The 17525-nt window shown below is 36.3% G+C and overlaps 1 protein-coding gene across 1 annotated transcript in view; it reads left to right on the top strand.

Moving 5' to 3' along the window:
- The window catches only part of LOC128990587 (low-density lipoprotein receptor-related protein 4), a 71484-nt gene that overhangs the window by 41900 nt on the left and 12059 nt on the right, over positions 1-17525 (top strand). Inside the window, exons 15-25 of the mRNA XM_054413028.1 lie at positions 347-510; positions 2127-2261; positions 3481-3731; positions 6222-6383; positions 6896-7111; positions 7534-7657; positions 9021-9183; positions 12018-12180; positions 13115-13248; positions 13679-13878; positions 16731-16913. Of these exons, the coding sequence (XP_054269003.1) occupies positions 347-510; positions 2127-2261; positions 3481-3731; positions 6222-6383; positions 6896-7111; positions 7534-7657; positions 9021-9183; positions 12018-12180; positions 13115-13248; positions 13679-13878; positions 16731-16913 (1895 nt within the window). The remainder of the gene's footprint in view (positions 1-346; positions 511-2126; positions 2262-3480; positions 3732-6221; positions 6384-6895; positions 7112-7533; positions 7658-9020; positions 9184-12017; positions 12181-13114; positions 13249-13678; positions 13879-16730; positions 16914-17525) is intronic.

Here is a 17525-nt window from a genome sequence, read left to right as displayed (position 1 = left end):
TTATTATTTATTTATGTGTCCTGAACAACGAAGCTATACAAGCGGATTTTTTAATGTACATTCCTGGACTGTACGCTTGAAAATGGCAGCTCTATGAAACATGTAGCATTGACGAAAGTTACAATTTGGAACTGACGACAGGTAGTAGTCTATAAAACCAATTTTATTCAGTTAAGTAATATTTTGTTGTATTGGTTTTATTTGAGTTTGGTACCTCAATAGATTCACCTTCTCCTGTCAGACTTGCTCTGAAATATGAAACACAACAGCGTAGCAGTGCTCAAACCAATGGTTGAACTTTATTCTTTGGTTCATTTTTCTAAAAACAAGTGTATGGTTGGTGCAGGTTGTCACCAAAGGTTTACCTCATCCGTTTGCACTGACGTTGTTTGAAGACTCTATCTACTGGACGGACTGGCACACCAAGAGCATCTCCACTGCCTCCAAGGCTACTGGCTCTGGCTTCCGCACCATACACTCCGGCCTCCACTTCCCCATGGATATTCACAGGTCAGTTTTTCATTGACTTTGGATTTACGATTTTACCACTAGACTTCTCTTTGTAAAATCCGAAGCTTGTTTTAGTCTGTGTTTTAGGTAAAATAATAATGATTTTGTTGGTGTCTGGTATTAATTCCTCATTGTTTTTGGTTAAATTTAAAATTCTTACTGTTTAGTTGCAAGAGGACAAGCAGTAACTTAGAAATAGATTGTCCTGCTAAGTTCTAATAATTCTATAATAGTTCTAATAATTAGAATAAACTGAGAATAAAAATAAAACATCACTGCTCTAAAATGTTACCTCATTTAATCTTACTCTAAATTTGTGTTCAGCTGGTCTATAAAGATGATAAATTTTGATAACGAATCTATTTAATCTATGATTCAAAGATTTGTTGTTACAAGAAACAAGCTTGCACTCTTGACCAGTTGACGTCCTGACACTAAAACACTAACAAGTATAAATTAACAGTGGTGAATATAAATCTAAAGATTAACAATACCATAACGAGAGTAACAAGGTGTTGACATTTGGGTAGTAACAGAACGTGTCTAGTCCACATCAATAATTATCAAAATTTATATTGAATGAATGAAAAAGTGCTTTATTGCTGCTTTTATTTACATTTCCAGATACCACGTAGGGCATCTGCCAAAAGAAACACTTTAGGCATTGGCCGGAAGGGCCGTCGGCCAGGTTGGCAACACAGCAAAGTTACATTTACACTTAAAACAACCACACACACACATATATATACATAACTGATAATCAAAATAATACGATAGATACTGAGAAAAATAATAAAAAGCTACTTGAACAACAACACAGTTAATTTACGGAATAAAATAAAGAAAACAAATAGATTATTATTATTTTTTTATTGTTTTTTTTTTTTATTAAGGAAAGAGATATACAACCAATTTTAGGCATTTTTAGACAAAAAGAAATGTGTAATTTAAAAATTAAATTCTTCTAGCAGTGCCGATCTGTACTGCCAGGCTTCTCTTAAGAAACCCGCAAATATCCGCAAATCCCTACCATTCAAATATTCTTCAAAATCAAATTTTCTTAAACGAAATGCATTAAAATATTTTTTCCTTATATTACCTAATATTGGGCAAACGGACACAAAGAGCAAAAACGGATTCTATTTCATTTTAAAACTTATATTAATTAATGATAGAACCTGTTCTCTCCCTTTTATTATCATCCCTTCTCCTCACCTCATTCACTTTCTAGGGTTTCCTCTTCCTCACTATATCTCAACTCCATTTTCCTGAGAATTCTCTTTTCTTGCATCATGTCCGAACAATCTTGAATTGCTAAATTTTTATCTTAGCTGTCTTCAACTACCTCTCTTCTCATTTCTTCATTCCTGGCCTTGTTTACTCTTTACAGCCCTTACAAATCTCACTTCTCCAGCTTGTTTTATTTCTCCATTCTCGATCATGTACATTTCATACTTCTGCCCCACAGAACTGCTGGCGTAAAATAATGTCTAATACTATTATTCTTCAACGGTAACTTCTGTTTTTCCTGTTATTTTCCTTTTTAGAAAGATAATACTGTGACAAAACAATCCAATCAACGACTGTGATGTTCTGAAGTAGTTTATTCTCCACAGTTATCACCCTCAGAGGCAGCCCAACTTCACCAATCACTGCGGGGAAGACAATGGAGGTTGTTCACATCTCTGTTTACCAAACACCAACAGCTTCCAGTGTGCCTGTCCACTCGGCCTCAAGCTGACGGACAACAAGTGAGCTTCACCTATGATTAGTTTATAACCAAATCTTTTATTGTCGTTGATCCATTTTTACCGACTATATCTATTTTTTTTATCTATTATATGGATGGCATAGTAAAAGCCATTATTTGTTTAGGTCTACACCATTGGTATTTTTTATTTTTTATAAGTGAATCACAAAAGTGGAATGCCGTCCAATCCCTTCAAATCATTGTAGATATGACAGGGATCGGACTGGTTCCTCCGATAACTTAGTCAGAAACCAAGAAGCTAACTACTAGCTAGCTACACAGTCCAAAACATATATACAAGTATTCCAATTCTAAAGTGTATGTAAAATTACAAAATCCATTGAAAGCCGCTTTTAACTGAGGGTGGCACTGAGAGGATATGAATATTTCCAAAACTGGATGGTCCTGGTGTAGCAAAATGGTGTGATTTATGCCGGGTAGTAGCAAAGAGGGTAGGTGTGATTGATGAAATGCTTGGAAAAAAGGAACTTGATATTTTATTAATTTTACATACAAAAATACAACATTTTAAATCCAGTTATTTTGAATAATAATAGCTAATTTTAATTTTTAAGGGTTGAACTACATCTCAATAAAGAAGCATTTTTATTCAATATCTGTTCAAATTTAATATATGATTCCTCATTTTCATAGACTCCCTTTAAAGTCAAAAAGGCTAATTAAAGAATAAGCTAGCAAATTATCTACTGAGAATTTACAAGAAACTAGTTTTGGAGCATAATGCAGGCTATTAAAAATGTTACACAATTGGTTTGAATTTGATTACACAATTTGGCTTCACATTTAGTTAAGTAGAATTTTCCCTCTTGTTTTCTGTAATGTGTAATTTTAGTTTATAGAAGGTAAAGGGCTCTTTGCGAGAATAGGTTTGATTTTGTTTTTGATGGGAATAGAATAGCAGGCTTACATGTACAGTGGGCGAGTCTTCTCGTTTTCTCAATAGGAAACGCATGTGTATACACAAAACAAAATTAAAATTGCAAACATTTTGTTTTGCGTGTAAAATTCTATACACTAATAAGCTTCATTAGTGAATATAAGGATTAGATTTATGTAGAAAGAAACTACTCTGGTGTTAAAATAATTTTCTTGTTTGTATGAAATCTTGAGTTTTTTTCTATGTACTCATGCAACCAAACATTTATTTTAATATTGTACAGTTCTTGATGATAAATATTTATGTTTTGCTTTTCCCGCAGACGGACATGTGACTCCACACCTGATCAACTGATGATCTTTGCTCGTAAAAAAGACCTACGTTTGCGCCGACTTGATCTCCGGGACCAGAGCTACGACACTGTGCTGCCCGTGGATGGTATCAAGTCAGCTGTGGCCGTTGCTTGGGACTCCAATACCGACTCCATCTACTGGAGTGACGTGGAAGCAGACCTCATATCTCGGGCATTCCTCAACGGCAGCCGACAACAAGCCATCATCTCTAACAACCTGGGTAAATCATCTGATGTCATCTTGTACATCTCTCAAGTAACTTTCTTAGAGTAGTATACAAAAATTGTAAGTTTTTACAATAAAATAGAATTGATATTGTCATAAGAAAGACGGTTAATTTTCTAGCTAGGCTAAATGAGGTGGATATGCAATTGGAAGTTAAGTTATTGATATATGAATAAACCCACATCAACATTCTAATTTGTCAATCATATAACATGAATGGTGTAGGTTTTGAGAATTGTTCTTGGGATAGCAGGAAATTTAATGATATTCTTTATTTGTTTTACAAAGTTTATACAACTGTGATATTTCACAAACAAACCAATAATACATCACTTTTTCTCTTATAACTAAACTTAATATAAAGGGATGCTTGTCTGAAAGGGGAATAGTTAATTCTGGCACAAGAAACATAAACTGTACGCTATCACAGAAAACATACTACTATAACCCAGAATGCCAACCGCATGGTAAAAAGCATTAAGTGTTTTGAGAGAGCTTTGCCTGTCAATCGTAGGCAGCGCCACCAGCGTTGCCATGCACTCAGCATGAGTGCTCCCTGGCAGTTGCAGGCAGCGCCACCAGCGTTGCCATGCACTCAGCATAGCAACGCTGGTGGCGCTGCCTACGATTGACAGGCAAAGCTCTCTCAAAACACTTAATGCTTTTTACCATGCGGTTGGCATTCTGGGTTATAGTAGTATGTTTTCTGTGACGCTATTCACAATAAAAAAGACGGTCACTAATTCGTATGGGGCTTAAGGGGTGCCGGATTATTGAAAATGCTGGGTTACTGATCAATGATCATCTTTTTTAAACAGCTGTTATTGTGAGACTAACAAAAAACTGCTAAATTTAGCATTTACCGATTACTCTCAACTCGGCCCAACTCACTTATAGGCTTAAAATATCATTAACAAATTTTGTTTAGACTTTAGGACCAATGCTGGTTTATTGAAAGTGCCATACCATTGGATATTTATTTATTTATTTATTTATTTATTAAACATCATCACATTACATCAATTCTCTTGACAGGTGATTTGTCACAAAGTCTAATACTAATACTATACTACATTTTAAAATAAAATAGCTTACAAAAGAAATAAAGCATATAATAAGCTACAAACCTATGCGAGAAGCAATATCTTTCAAATTTACTCATTTTCCAGATATTCCTCTAACGAGTAAAATGCCCTCTCCAAAAGGAAATTTTTTAAAGATAGTTTAAATTTAGAGAATGATGCAATGTTTTTAATCCCAGCGGGTAATTTATTGTAAATTTTTGGTCCCATATACTGAGGGGATAAATGAAAGATTTTAAGCCTATGTTGAACTGGTTTTATAATATTTTTGAATCTTGTGTTATGTGGATGAGATTGTTGACAGTCCATGAATGTGTCGAAATCACTTTTAACCATTAATGCCAATTTGTAAATATAAGAGCTAAAAAAAGTTAAAATTTTAAAATTTATAAATAAATCTTTACAATGTGTTCTACGGGAGACTCTGGCCATTAATCTTACAGCTCTTTTTTGGAGAATAAATATTTTTTTGGCCTGGCTTGATGAGCCCCATACAGTAATTCCATAATTCATAATCGATGAAAAATATGCGTGATATACTACTATTTGTGTTTCTAGATTAGTAGTATCCCGAATTATTGTGAGAACAAATGTTGCTGAGCGTAGTCTTTTTGATAGGTTTTTAATGTGTTTTTGCCAATTAAGTTGTGAATCGATTTCTATTCCCAAATAATTTATTGACTGTTGTGAATGAATTGTAGTTAAGTTTGTATTTACAATTATTTCTTGGTTAATATTGGATGCAGAAAACTGAATTAGTTGAGTTTTTGCCACATTCATGGACAGGCCATTTACTGCAAACCAATCCCCAAGGAGTTGAAATTCCTTAGTTATTGAGGCTTGAATGAACTCATTGTTTTGTCCTGTGCAAATTAAAGCGGTATCATCTGCGTATTGAAAGGTGGACATCTTAGTAGCATTGCATAGATCATTAACATAAATAATAAATAAACAAGGGCCGAGAATGGAGCCCTGAGGAACTCCATTGGGGTTAATGTTCCACTCTGATTTATAATTTCTCTGCATTTTTTGTAAAATAAGTCTTTGTTTTCGGGTCTTTAAATATGATATGAACCATTTTAATTCAGTATTTTTTATTCCATGCCTACTTAATTTTTCTATGAGTATCTCATGATTCACACAGTCAAAAGCCTTGGATAGGTCACATAGGTAGCACACCCACAGTCTTCTGCGATCCATCCAAGGCTTCCGCAATGTAGTTAATCATTTTTGTTATGGATTTTTCAGTACCGAGTTAGTACCGGATCAGTACCGGATTATCAGGTTTTTACTGTTATTAGACCATTTCACTGACACTGACAGCATTTATATTCCCAAATATATTCATAGTGCTTGAGCTTTAACCAGTGAATAAAACAATATAAAATGATCGTTGATTGTAGAATCGCCAAGTGGTCTGGCAGTAGACTGGGTGACAGACAAGCTTTATTGGACGGACGCTGGCACTCGACACATCGAGGTGGCCACACTCAACGGATCACTTCGCGCTCTACTCATCTACGATGGCCTCGACAAACCCAGGGACATCAGTGTCAACCCTGCCGGTTCGTGAAGTTACTTCTCTTGTTATCATTGAAACCTTTACCACTTGATCACTTGCAACTTAATACTTAATCACTTATCAGCTAATTTTAATTTGTTACTTTTAATTTTGGCTGAAATTTTTTAATGGTTCCGCCATGTAAAAATGCTTTCTGTAGTTAAAACTGTAGTGTGTGTTCTGTAGTTATCCTTTATGTTACTTTTACTCGCTATTTTTCCTCACTCCGGATGACAACTGAAAACCTAAAACAGTTACTTTTGCTGAACCATGATTTTCAAGATTATTAATTTCATGATGGGTTAGCCTCTGGATCAAGATAATGCAAATATAAAAGGATTAATTTACCTGTTGCGTCTATTGATCCTTAAGTTAAGGATCAATTGACGCAACAGGTAAATTAAACCTTTTATATTTGATTATTAATTTTAACATTACCTGAAAAAAATATGTTTCATGGTAAAATTAAAATTTCTTGCCTTTTTTATTTCTAATATTAATAAATAATGGTTTCAGATGGCTTCATGTACTGGAGTGACTGGGGAGAGGAGGCTAAGATAGAGCGTGCTGGGATGGATGGGTCAGGCCGCAAAGTGTTTGTCAGTGAAAACCTGTTGTATCCCAACGGCCTGGCCATCGACCATGACATGAGCCGGCTGTACTGGGCCGACGGAGGCACTAAGAAAATAGAGTTCTGCAATCTGGACGGCTCCAACCGGCAGCCCCTTATTGGTTAGCTCAGTATGACACTATGTTTTAGTGATATTCAAAACCAGATATTATGAATCTCTAAACCAAAAATTTGTAAAGTCTTGGTTGAGGTATATATCTTATTTTGAGAATAAAGGTAAAGCTGAAATAGTCCTGACAAAGTCGTTAAATAAGTTACTAACCACATAGAACTAGGTATTCCAATTTTTTTTTACTTGATGAGAACCTTAATCTGTGTTAATTTTTTTTAGGTATGTGTATACAAATATTGTCAACTTATATGTCTACCTAGCATTTATCCACATTAACAGTCTTCAACAGGTCCCAAATTCAGCTGAAACTATAATACAATTTCATCCATCATGATCAAAGGTTTCTTAGTTTGTGTAGTTTGCATTTGTCCGAGTTAACCTTTTTGTCAATTTAATCACTGTTCACAACAGAGTCGGATCTTCCTCATCCGTTTGGACTCGCTCTGTACAAAGACAAGATCTACTGGACGGACATGGCGGCTGCTAGTATTCAGGTGGCCAACAAAGACACCGGAAAACACCGCAACACTCTCAGGTGGGCTAATAGATACAAATTATGAGGACTGTCTGTAAATTAAGGTCTCCATCAAGCTCTCGTCGCATTATGAGTAAGCTAGTCCAATTATTCATACACTAATGAACGTACCTATTGACGGTCCCAGGGGAGGGGATGGGAGGGATATATCCCCCCATACTATTAGCCTGAGCATATTTTAGAGCTCAAATACGTATAAAAATATATTTTTAGTCTTTAAATTTAAATTCCACATCCCCCCCTCCACCCCCCGAAATGAAATCCTGGGACTGCCACTGAACGTACGCTGCCATTGTGCGAATTTGTACGGGCTTCTGCAATTGGAACCTCCATCCCAATTCCTGAATTTTTATGACTTTTAGTTTTTGAGTTATAGTGATCAGTGAGTGAGTGGTTACTCACCATTTATAAATCAAACAATATTTAAATCCAAACAGATAGACAGAAAAAATGTTGTAATAATAAAATTACTGAGTGTAAACATATATGTCGCTGAAAAACACAGTTCAGATCTATTTATTGGTGAAATGAGATTAGAGATTTATTTTAACGAATGAATCATCAAAACCTTTTGATTATCTAATTTATTATTTATTATTATTTAATTATCAATTTTAGGATTACCATAACCAAGTATTTACAACAAGTACCATAACAAAGAAGAAATAGAAATTCAAAATAGACTAAATCTGGCAAACAGATGTTTCTACGCTTGCAACAGACTGATGTACTCTAAGTTACTGTCAAAAAACACCAAAATTAGAATTTATAAGACAATAATAAGCCCAGTATTATTATACGGAGCTGAAACATGGAAACCAAATAAAAAAGAAGAAAAGAAGTTAATCACATTCGAAAATAAGATTTTAAGAAAAATCTATGGACCAATTTATGAAGGTGGTGAATGGAGGAAGAGACACAACAGAGAACTGAGAGAACTCTACAGAGATCCAGATGTGGTGTGTGAATTTAAGTGTAGAAGAGTTAGATGGGCTGGACATGTTTTACAAAGAGAGGAGCAAAATAAGTTAAAATTAGTTTTACTAAGAAATCCCGAAGGAAGACGACCGAGAGGAAGGCCAAAACAAAAATGGTGGAGCCAAGTAAAGAAAGACATGGAGCAACTAGGAGCAACTGAGGAGGATGCAGAGGATAGAGCAAGATGGAGATGCTTTGTTGGTGCGGCCAAATATCTTCTTAGATATGCATGGCCCTGAGAGGAAGGAGGAAGGAAGCATAACCAAGTATTTACACCATTTTCAAAATTTATCTGTAGTCCGGAGTACTAACATAATATATTCGAGTGATGTAGGCAAAATCGTCATCATGACATTCTACTTGATTGTTTCAATTGTTTTTACAGGTCGGGCGTTAGTGGACTGATGGATGTGAGGATCTTCCATCGCAACCGTCAGATGCAGCCATCAATGTGTCACGCACACAACGGAGGATGCTCACACTTGTGTCTGTTGGCACCTGCGCCTCTGGGGTTCGCCTGTGCCTGTCCCATCGGCATACAGCTCCTGGTAGGTGCCACAGTGCTGTAAAATTGTGATGCTTCAACATTTAATATCGGTTTTGCAATTTATTTATTTATTTATTTAACGGTAAACACCATTTTACATTGTACTTGGATTTTTTGTGTGTGAATATTTGTTGATGAAATTAAACATGGTGTTGTAATTTCTTATATCGATTATTCTATTATTTTAGATCAGAACTAGGTTACATAAACCCGGTAAGTGGTTATTTCCAGTTAAACGATTAATTTTTCATCACACCATTATTGATTAATGTGGGGTTAATTAATAATGATTTATGGATGAATGTACCTTTGGAATTATGTCGGACGTAGTGAGCGGCAAGGAAGCTGCCGCAGGATTGAGTTGCCGGTCGATGGTAGAACGGTAGATTGTCCTCAAGACGAAGGCACAACACTTGACACTATCTTTGTATGTTGATGTTCTGACAGGCCCGTTTTTGACTATGTCAGCGCCCTAGGCACAACTAAAATACTAGCGCCCCTTTGCAATATATATAACAGGGTGACTACCAACCGGGAAATCTGGGAATTAAGCGTGAATTTTTTTTAACCCGGAATTATGCGTGAATTTTGTATTTCTACCTGGAATTGTCAATTTACCGCAATGGCGCATGACAACAGCGACGTTTCCGTGACCACGGGAAACGATAATATGTCTCCACAAGGCCGCGAGGGATGATCAGAACTTTGCCGCGATCGCATGAGAGACTATGATAATGTCTACACGACCGCGGGATATGATCTTGATTTTACTGCGATCGCGCAATACGATAATGAGATCTACAGAGCCGTGAAGGATGGTCAAAATATTGCCGCGATCGCATGACACGATGATAATGTCTAAACGACCGCGGGATATGATCATGATTTTACCACAATCGCGTAAAACGATAATAAGATATACAGAGCCGCGATGGATGATCAGAATATTGCCGCGATCACAGAAGACGAAGATAATGTCCACACAACCACGGGAAACAGTCAGAAATTTGCCACAATCGGGGAAGACGATAATGATCTCCACATGACTGCAGGATATTATTAACACTTTGCCGTAATCGCGGGAGACGATTACGATGTCTTCACGACAGCGGGAGACGATTACGATGTCTACAGGATCGTGGGAGTTACAATAATGATGGCTACTCTACACGGCTGCGAGGGATGATCAGAATTTTACCGCGATCACGTAAGACGATCCACTCCACCACAGGAAAGATCAGAATTTGGCCTCATTCGCAAAAGACGACGAAGACCTCCAAACGACCGCGGGAGATGAGTACCATTTGCCACAATGGCGGGAGGGGATCACAATGCCTCACGACTGCGGGAGGCGATGATGTCTTCATGGCTGTGAGGGATTATCAGAATTTTATCGTGATCACGCAAGAAGATGATAATGTCCACACAACCCCAGGAAAAGATTAGAATTTTGTTTCATTCGCGGTAGACGGTGATAATCTCCTCACGACCGCGGGATGTGTTCATATATTGCCGCGATCAAGGAAGACGACAATTATGCTGTCCACACGTCCCCCGAAAATAGTCAGAATTTTGCCGTGATCGCGGGAGACGGACGATGATGACGTATACACAACCACAGAAAAAATTAACATCTTGCCACAATTGCGGGAGACTGTTAAGATGTCTACACGGCCGCGAGGGATTATCAGTTTACCGCGATTGCGTGCAAATACAGCCACAATTTTTGTTATTTTCCAATTTTTTGGCGCCCCCCAAAAATGACAATTGCCTCGCACCCTAGGCACGTGCCTACCGTGCCTATTCGGTAAATCGGCCCTGTGTTCTGATCTTGAGGTAGGAATAACGCACGTCTAAAGTCCATAAGGTCCAAAATGAGCGTTTACAAAATGTTGTCCCTACGCGACCGCGGTAGACCGGAAAGGGAGGATTCACTGCTAAAACTGACTTTACACTGGTTTATAAGAAATAAATTTAATTTAATGAGGTGAAAATGTTATAGGTACTGTATAAAGGGGCCACGGACTAATACGAGTGGCAATAATAGAGAATTAAAACTATAAGAGGGAAAGCCGCAATGGGCAGAACAAATTAATTATGTCAAAGTGACATGTGTTAGGTAAACCCGGCAAACGACAGACTGGGCAAGCGTCCCGATGCGACGCTAAAACTTCGCAAAAATATCCTTCCGCCAAGTTCACCAATAGGCATTGTGCTGATCCCACTAGGTTCAATTGAAAACCCCTACTCTCTCTGTCGGTGGCAAATACAAATGCATAAAATATGATATAGTACAAGATATAAAAAACATTTTCCTGAAAACTTACTTAACAATTATGACTACTTTTATCAAATCATTATTTTTTATCGTTATCTTTTTTTTTATCTAATGGATGTGAACCTTTAAACACAACAGGTTTTTTTTCCCCTAAACCTTTTTTTACCCTTTAAGCCCAAAGACTATTGTACTGACCATGATAAGTATCACAACAAAACATACACTTAAATAAAACAATTTATGCTTTAACTTTAACAAAAATAACTCTTAGATGAAATAGGTATAATCATACTAATACTAATATTATAAATGTGAAAGTTTCTGTGTTTGTTTGTTTATTTATTTGTTTGAAGTTCAATCACGCATTAACTACTGGTCGGTTCAATTCAATTAATGAATGTGGGACTCAAAGTACTCATCATCATCATCATCATCATTTGTTGTCGAAGGAGCCGAGACAACCCGACGGCTACCCGGTACCTATTAACTCAAAGTACTAATGACAGTCTTGACTCGAAATTGTTTAGTACTCCAATGTGCTGTATTTCTCTCCACAGACGGACGGGAAGCAGTGTGCCGCCGGACCGACCAACTCTCTGATCTTCGCCCACAGGGAGGACATCCGCCAGATCTCACTGGATGTGCCGTACACTGTGGATGTTGTGCTTCCCTTACCACAACTTAAGGGTGCTCATGCTGTGGATGCTGACAGGAAAACAGGTACTTATCAAAAAGGATAAACTGATAAGGTTGAAAATACACTATAACTTTTGGATGATAGTGGTAAAAGGATAACCATGGTTTCAAACCTGTTGAAAGTCACAAACACATACGTCTTACACAAACAGACACAAAAACACAAAAAAAAAATATCAAATGTTAATACTGATCAAGTGGTGTTACTGGCAGATGGTGAGTCACGACTAGTGTTTGTGTACCTATGTGTTTTTAACGACTTTTCACAATCCTGGGGATGAAAAGGTTTGTTTTTAAACTGGGTACTCAGCTTACAAATGAACCTTTAAGGGTAAACTCTTGATCACTTAACAGAAAACAGTTACAGATATTTTAAACTTTTCATTTGTATAATCGTAGTCCAGAGACTAAAATGTTTGTAATAAATAGTTGGGGGTACTTGGGTTGAGACAATTCTCTCCAGTTTCTGTTTATTAACTTTTGAAGTAATATTTTTGTTTAAGTCAAAATGTTATTTTTAGGTTATGTTGTTTTATGGCTTTAATAGAATATGAATTGCAACTTTTTATGTTCTTAACTAACTAAAATAAAAGCTAAAAACGCTTTGGCTAACTGATCTACCATGCCACTGTCGGCCGGTTGGGCCAAAAAGCCCATTAAGCCCGAATAGCAGCAATAGCGCTCCAGCCACCTTGGACTTCTACAAACAGGACTGTATGTTAAAGCTTATGGGTTATGGCTTGGTTTCCTCCTCGTGCTTTTGATTACCTTAATTTCTTTTATCATCAAATTATCATGCCATCTATACAAACTAGTTTTAAATATTCTGTTATTTCTTTACCCTTCTCACTTTAAAGTAAACAGCTTTTGTCTGTTTCAAGATAGACAACTATATTAACAAAATTTGTATTCTAGTATTGTAAGGATATGTTTGTCAAGCTATGTTTGTACCTCACAGGAGAGATTTACTGGACGGACACAGAACTGGATGTTATCCAGAAGGCTACTCGTGATGGTAAGAACGTCCAAGTGGTCATTGGAGACGGACTGGTCGCTGCTGATGGAATTGTGGTTGACTCCACTGGACGGAAGGTGAATTCAGTTGTTTGGTTTCAAAAATAACTTGTTGTTTTCATCTGTTTTATATTGTTTTGTTTACTCATCGGAAATGCATTTTTGATCTGAAAAAATCAGAGTTATATCAGAGTTAGGGAAATGTTAGAAACAGTAATAAAAGTAATTCTCATTGTCTCCACTGTTTACAAGACATACATGGAAATATACATGCTGTATACCATTACCAAAAATGTGGATAGACAAAAACCTACATTAAAAACACTAATAATAGCAAAATACACATTTTTGATGAGTTGTATAACAAGGATTGACAGTGATTCAAGTGATGAAGGTAATTGATGCCTCTCAGTAACTGAAGCACTTCTGGATGTTATAACAATACATCCAGGATTATAGTGGTGATGCCATGTTTTGCACATTTTACATCACACGTTCTAATATACAGGTATACTGGACGGACGGAGAGCGCAAAACTATTGAAGTGTCAGAGTTAGACGGCTCCAACCGCAAGGTGTTGTTCTGGTCAGGGTTTGACAATGTCAAGCCTCGAGCACTCGTCATCCATTATCACCTCGGACTGATGTTCTGGTCTGACTGGGGCGAGACAGGCCGCATCGAGCAGGCTGGCATGGACGGCACTCTCAGGTAAAGCAACCAACAAGTCAGGAGCGATTTCAATAGGGGGTCTACAGTGGTTAAGCCCCCCCCCCCCCATTGGACTCTGAAAATATAATATAATACATTTTGTCCTACCAAGGCCCCACTAGAAATAACAGGCCCATGCTGCAGCACGGGCAGCGCAACACTACGTCACAGTGGTGGATAGTTGTACTAAACTCTTACCGTACCATTAAAATCTTACAAACAACCAGGTTGTTTATTTACCTAAAACATATGGGAGTGGTGATGGCAATGAATTTATCAATGAAATCTATCCACTATACTCTGTCTGAATTTAATGTGCGGTTGAAGGACAAATTTGTTTTCCCCTGTTTTCTCCCTAGCCCCTGCCACCACCACATATTAGCCTACAGCTGATTCATACTGTTCATAATTTTACAACAGGTGTCACTTTGTTTACATTTTAGTAGTAAACAACATTGTGATTATTATGATGATATTTTGTGCAGTTTAATATTATTCAGTCTGGGTTTAATTGATTAGTGTTAGTTAGAAATAGAAAAAAAGGCCAAAACTTAACTTGAGAAGGAATTAAATACATTGCAGCACATAATATGGACTCCGAAGATTGTAATATAGAAAATATATCAAAAGATTATTGTAATGGATAATGCCAGCTACCATTCGAAACGACTTAACAAAATTCCAAGTTCAAAATCAAGAAAGGCAGACATTGTGAAGTGGCTATCAGATAATGGTATTGAACACAATCCAGTCCACACAGTAGCAGAACTCCTTACCACCGTGCGGCAGCACAGGCAAGATTTTCCCCCACAGTACGAACTGGATGAACTTGCGTTGCAGATGGGTCTGAGGTTGTTCGTCTACCCCCTACCATTGTCAATACAATCCCATAGAGCTAATTTGGGCTCAAGTGAAAGGGGAGGTAGCGCAAAATAACACGTCTTTCAAAATAAAGGATGTCAGGAACCTTCTTGAAAATGTCATGAACCATGTAACAGTAGAAGACTGGAAGAAATGCGTAATTCATGCTGAAAATATCCAGGAAGAAGATTTTTTTAAAGAAGGACTGCGTGACGAAATTATGGAACCATTCATTATAAATCTGCAGGATGACACTGACTCTGGTGGCTTAAGCGAAGATGATGGTGAACATCTACTTTCCAGTTATGAGAGTGAATGATGTAATGGAACGTTTCCAGTACTTTGTTAACGTTCACATTACATCTAACTTTTGTTAAATTTACATCATTGTGTTCATTTTGTGGTTTAATATATGTTTTATAAATAAAATTATATTTATATATTTTTACGAGTTTTGTTTTCTATTTGGTGTGTACTCAGGCATATTGGGCTTTTATTATTAGGGATTTGAAATATTTAAACTATTAGTAAACAACGAAAAAATGCAAAAACTTAAATATAACTGTTTCATACAAATGGTTTAATTTGTGTGTATCTTTAAACATAACTCGTTCATTCAAATAGTATGATCAATTTGTTATATTAGTTTATCCTCAGTAAAAGAAAATTATAGCAAATAATGTATGGTATAATAAAACAAGTTTAATGAAATGACTCCGTTGTTCATCATGACCTAATAGGTACATATTAAAGGCAAAGTACTCTGATGTTGTACACTGATTATTCAGGCATAAACAGGATAACCCAATGGTTTTCATCCTGATCTGACCTTAGGGCTCCGCTAGAGACCTTGACAAAGTTCCCATTGCCGACGGTATTAAAATAATAACTAAATAAGAAGTGAAGAATCGCTTTAGAATTGTGAAACCAGTTCACCACGATATTAACTAATTTAATAATGTATAGTTACATTACCTGAACTGAAATTGTATTTTAAACAATCCATCAAAAGCATAAAGCATAAATGTTAGTCCAAGATTATCTATATTACAACAAAACTTCTAATGAAATTAAAATTAATACGTAGATTATTTATGTTAAAATAAATCTTCTTGTTTTATTATGTGTGTAGTTCAAGCATAATAAACAAATGCTTCCTAAAAACCTGTCTGCAATATAAAACAGATGATTGTTACGGGTATTTTTGTGTAGAAAAGGGTAAATGAGAGGGAGATTTACCATAATAGGGAAATCATATGTTGAATTTCAACCGCACAATTATTTTAGACAGACTTTAGTGTGACGTCATGGATCCTGTTGCATGGCCTGTTTTTCTAGTGGGGCCTTTGTCCTACTGAGGTTTTTGGACACAGTTCTAGCCGTTAATGGCTTTAGAAAGTCACTAAGCGTCTTTAAAAATACTCGGACCCCCTTCTTTTCTTGAGAGGTGTAGGACACCCCCTCCGATAGCCCCCCTTGTCAAGGTTCAAGAACCGCCAAATGCCTAGAACCTGCCACAAGTAAAGATAGTTTAGTCTTATTCTTTGAATAAAATGTACACTTATTCTTAGTAATGAATATTGTCACAAGAAAAATTTAAACTTAAAATACACATTAATAAAAATAAACAATTTGCAACATTATGGCCTGGCTGGGCACACAACGATTAAGTTCAGACACAAAACAAGTGCGTAGATGTTTATGACCCGATTCTAGATTTGAAAATAAAATAAGGCTATGATGCTCCAAAAATAGTAATTTATTAAGAGCCTCTTCATCAGGACAACTTAGTTCTACTCATATTTTGCCTCTATGATAGACATTTTTTTTTTTATGTTGGGTAGTAAAATAGTGCTATGTTCCTGAGCTTATTATTGAGTGCATTTAAAAAAAATCTTTATGGGTATATTACCTATTATCTTACTGGTATTTTTCACACTTCAGTTAGTAGATTAGAATTACTACTAAACCAACCCTTGTTTTCAATGTAGGAAAACATTTATCTCCGAGGACATTCACTGGCCCAATGGTTTGGCTATTGATAGGCCAGCCGACCGTCTTTACTGGACTGACGCTAAGAAGAAAACCATAGAGAGCATCCATTTGGACGGCTCCGACAGACAAATAATCCTTGGTGACCTTCCACATCCGTACGGATTGGTGATTGTTGGAAGGTAAATTATAATTGACTTTAGATACAAATATAGACATCTCATACTATTGTAAATCCTGAGGGATGTTTTGATGTGTGTTTCATGTCTGGTTAGAGTGTGCTGATGTTGACCACATTTAGTCTATTTACGGTAAATTTTACATTTCACGCTTTTCACTTACAGTACAAAAAAAAAAAAAAATTACTAGTTAACAAATAACTCGTTTTGTTTTGAAGTCAAATGATTTTTAAGCAACCAAAAATACATTCTACACAGTAGAACCTTCTTCACATAGTGGACAAAATTGTAACATAAAATATAAAAATTGTCTTCAGCTGTTCCATAAGAATGACATTATTACTAATTTATGGTCCTATACATACAATTAACTATGTATAGATTGTTTACTAAATGTATATCATATCATTATTTAATTAATTTTAATCTGTAGGCCTACAACTTATCATAACACAAATTTGGTAAATTGGTTATCATTGACCATACAATTTTTCATCAAATATCTCGTGTAAATTATGGCATGAAAATAAGTGCCCTATTTAAGTTGTCCATGTGAAAAAAATATTTTAATTGAGCTTCCAACGTAGGTTCCAAAATAAGTGCACTGCATTGTAT

This window comes from Macrosteles quadrilineatus, unplaced genomic scaffold, assembly GCF_028750875.1.
Source record: "Macrosteles quadrilineatus isolate MER2022 unplaced genomic scaffold, UCM_ALF_1.0 Scaffold_3__2_contigs__length_128488019, whole genome shotgun sequence".
NCBI lineage: Eukaryota > Metazoa > Arthropoda > Insecta > Hemiptera > Cicadellidae > Macrosteles > Macrosteles quadrilineatus.
The sequence above is the reverse complement of the archived record's forward strand: the minus strand, read 5'-3'. Positions and strand labels throughout refer to the sequence as shown.